The 3,172-nt window shown below is 47.3% G+C and overlaps 1 protein-coding gene across 1 annotated transcript; it reads left to right on the top strand.

The window, feature by feature from the left end:
• The first annotated feature begins 302 nt into the window (after positions 1-302).
• LOC123363257 (C-C chemokine receptor type 9-like) lies at positions 303-1,510 on the top strand. The gene has a single exon (XM_045004126.1). The coding sequence runs from the start codon at positions 335-337 to the stop codon at positions 1,508-1,510; it is 1,176 nt and encodes a 391-aa protein (XP_044860061.1). The 5' UTR covers positions 303-334.
• Positions 1,511-3,172: the final 1,662 nt, after the last annotated feature.

Genomic DNA, 3,172 nt, shown 5'->3' on the forward strand with positions numbered 1-3,172 from the left:
TATGTTAACTTCCTCCTGCTGCGGTTCTCGCCTAGGGAATGAGAAGCAGAGAACTTCATTCATTTGCCTAAATTCACACAGCAAGAGCATAGATTGTACCTCTGCACTATCTGCACTCAAATGTATTGGGGTTATTGGGCATTATTCTGATCGACAGCCAACAGACAGTATGAAATTTCCAATTTCTGGTGGTAAAATTTTTTCCCAGGTTATTGCAAATATACTTAAACATTCCACCTTCACTGTTTCTTATTTAATGATTTTGTCAGCATAAAACTAACCTGAGGTTTCCCTGCAGGCCACCCAGAACTACTCAGCTAACCTGGATTATTATATGGGTTCTAGTTCTGTGTTGCCTCCGTACAACAACTCATTTAACCACACAGACTTCATTTGTGAAAAAAGTCACGCCCGGCAGTTTGCTCAAACTTTCCTGCCAGCATTTTTCTGGATTGTATTCTTGGTCGGCACAGTGGGTAATGCCTTCGTCATCCTCGTCTACTTCAAATACAGATATAGGAAGAGCATCACCGACAGATACCTGCTGCACCTGGCCATTGCTGATCTGCTCCTTGTTTTCACTCTCCCTTTCTGGGCAAAAGCAGCTTCACGTGGCTGGATCTTTAAGAACGTCATGTGTAAAATTGTCAATAGCATGTACAAGATCAACTTCTACAGTTGTATGTTATTTCTAACATGCATTAGTTTTGACAGGTACATTACAATTGTCCAGGCCATGAAAGCTAAGAACCTTAAGCGAAAAAGGCTTCTGAGCACTAAACTAGTTTGCTTTGGTGTTTGGCTGATTGCAATAGGCTTATGCATCCCAGAAATAGTGTACAGTGAATCTAAGCAAGTTAGTAATACAACTACCTGCAAGATGGTGTACCCTACCACAGTGACCCGAACCACCAAAGTTACTGTCCTAGCTTTGAAAATCACAATAGGATTCCTCCTTCCTCTTTTCGTCATGGTTACTTGTTATGCTTTTATAATTCATACCCTCCTTCAAGCCAAAAAATTCCAAAAGCACAAATCATTAAAGATCATCATTGTTATTATCACAGCTTTCCTCCTCTCCCAGTTGCCCTACAACAGCATTTTGCTGGTCAAAATCATCGACACTTACACCAGGGTTATATATGACTGCAAAACCTCTGACAACATTGATCTCGGATTCCAGATAACTCAGAGCATCGCCTTCCTTCACAGCTGCCTGAACCCTTTCCTCTATGTGTTTGTTGGGGAAAGATTCCGTAAAGCCCTCTTTAAAATTCTGGAGGATGCAATTCACCGCACTGGTAAGATCCGAGAACAGAGCTCTTCCATATATGATAGCCATGAAGGGAGCTCAAAATGGTCTGGATTGCTGGGGCCATCAAAAACCAGGAGCTCTCTCACTTCGAGTATGCACCGAAATTCCTCACTCACACCCAACTTCTGCCAAGCTCCTTTCAAAGTTAATGGGAGTCTGGCTGGAGCAAGGAGTGCTGAATGCAGTGCTCTGTAAGAGATTCTTACCCTATGAAAGAAAAAAAAAGATCCCACTCAACAAAGTGAATTAGCATCTTCATGAGGGGCTGAGCCAATGATCCTTCAAAGTATTGAGCGGTCTCAACTTCTGCTGAAGTCAGCAGGAGTTGAGGGTGCTCAGTGCCTCCCCCGGAGCGCTGACCACCTTCAAAGATCAAGCCCTACACTTCTGAGTGAAAGGCAGTGACACCATTGAAAAGAGCCAGAGAAATAGTATAACGCTGACTGGAACTAGAACTGACGAAGGAGCAGATTTTATAAAAAATCTTGTTACAACTGTAAATATCCAACCCAGCTGTGGCAATGAACAATCTGAACCAGCAAGTGATTTAAGGAAATGATCACATGTGGTCATGGAGCTCAGTTACTGTAGCCATGGAAATAGCTAAGACACGGTGGCTGCTTCACATTATGCCCCATTCCCATCCATGCCGACTGACTGAAGCCAGGGGAGGAGTCAGGCCAGTACTGTTTTCAATGGGAGTTGCAGGTGCTCAGTACCTGTCAGGATCAGGCCTTAAATGGCTCATGTTTGTATAATGCTTCATAAATGAAAAATGCTACAGATTGTTACGGTCATGTCACTGGCAGCTTTTCAAAGTCCCTTTTCTGTAACAGGTGAAAGTAGGGTTGCCAAGTTTCTACTCACGCAAAACCGAACAACCTTGCCCTGCCCCCTGCCCTCTGCCCTGCCCCTTCTCCGAGGCCCTTCCCCACACTCCCTCCATGCCCCCTCCCTCTGTCACTTGCTCTCCCCACCCTCACTCACTCATTTTCACCGGGCTGGCTCAGGGGCAGTTGTGGGGGCTCTGTCTGGGAGCACAGACTCTAGGGTGGGGTTGGGGGTGAGGTGTTTAGGATGTAGGATGGGGCTTCGAAGGATGGGAGGGGGATCAGGGCTGGGGCAGGGGCATGGGAGGGGGTCAGTGGTGCAGGCTCCGGGTGGCACTGACTTTAGGTGACTCCCAGAAGCGGCAACATGTCCCCACTCCGGCTCCTATGTGGAGGTGTGGCCAGGCAGCTCTGTGCATGACCCTATCTGCAGGTGCTACCCCTGCAGCTCCCATTGGCTGCGGTTCCCAGCCAATGGGAGCTGCGGAGATGGCGCTTGGGGCAGGGGCAGTGCGCAGAGCCCCCTGGCTGCCACTACACCTAGGAGCCGCATGGGGGATAAGCTGCTGCTTCCAGGCACTGCAGGGAGCCACAGCAGGCAGGGAACCTGCCTTAGCCCCGCTGCACCGCTGACCGGACATATAATGGCCCGATCAGCAGTGCTGACTGGAGCCGCCAGAGTCCCTTTTCGACTGGGCGTTCCAGGCAAAAACCGGACACCTGGCAACCTGAAGTGAAAGCTGTTTTTAGTGAGAGTTGCAACATTTATCACGGTCAGCTCCAAAATCATCTAGGGTTTATTTCTGCACTCACTGACATCATTTTAAATTCAGAGTAACTCTGGCTACTTCACCAAAGCGACTCCAGATTTACACCAGTGTAAATGAGACCTGAATTTGGCTCCCCCATTGCTTTTTTATTCAGTCTCTGATTTGTAAGTGTAGCCTCAGTGAACGCAAATTTAATTTTGTTCCACTCCAAAGCTGCTACATTGCCAGAATAATGAGCATATGATGGTTTCTTGCTG

Source organism: Mauremys mutica, chromosome 2 (genome assembly GCF_020497125.1).
Source record: "Mauremys mutica isolate MM-2020 ecotype Southern chromosome 2, ASM2049712v1, whole genome shotgun sequence".
Taxonomy (NCBI): domain Eukaryota; kingdom Metazoa; phylum Chordata; order Testudines; family Geoemydidae; genus Mauremys; species Mauremys mutica.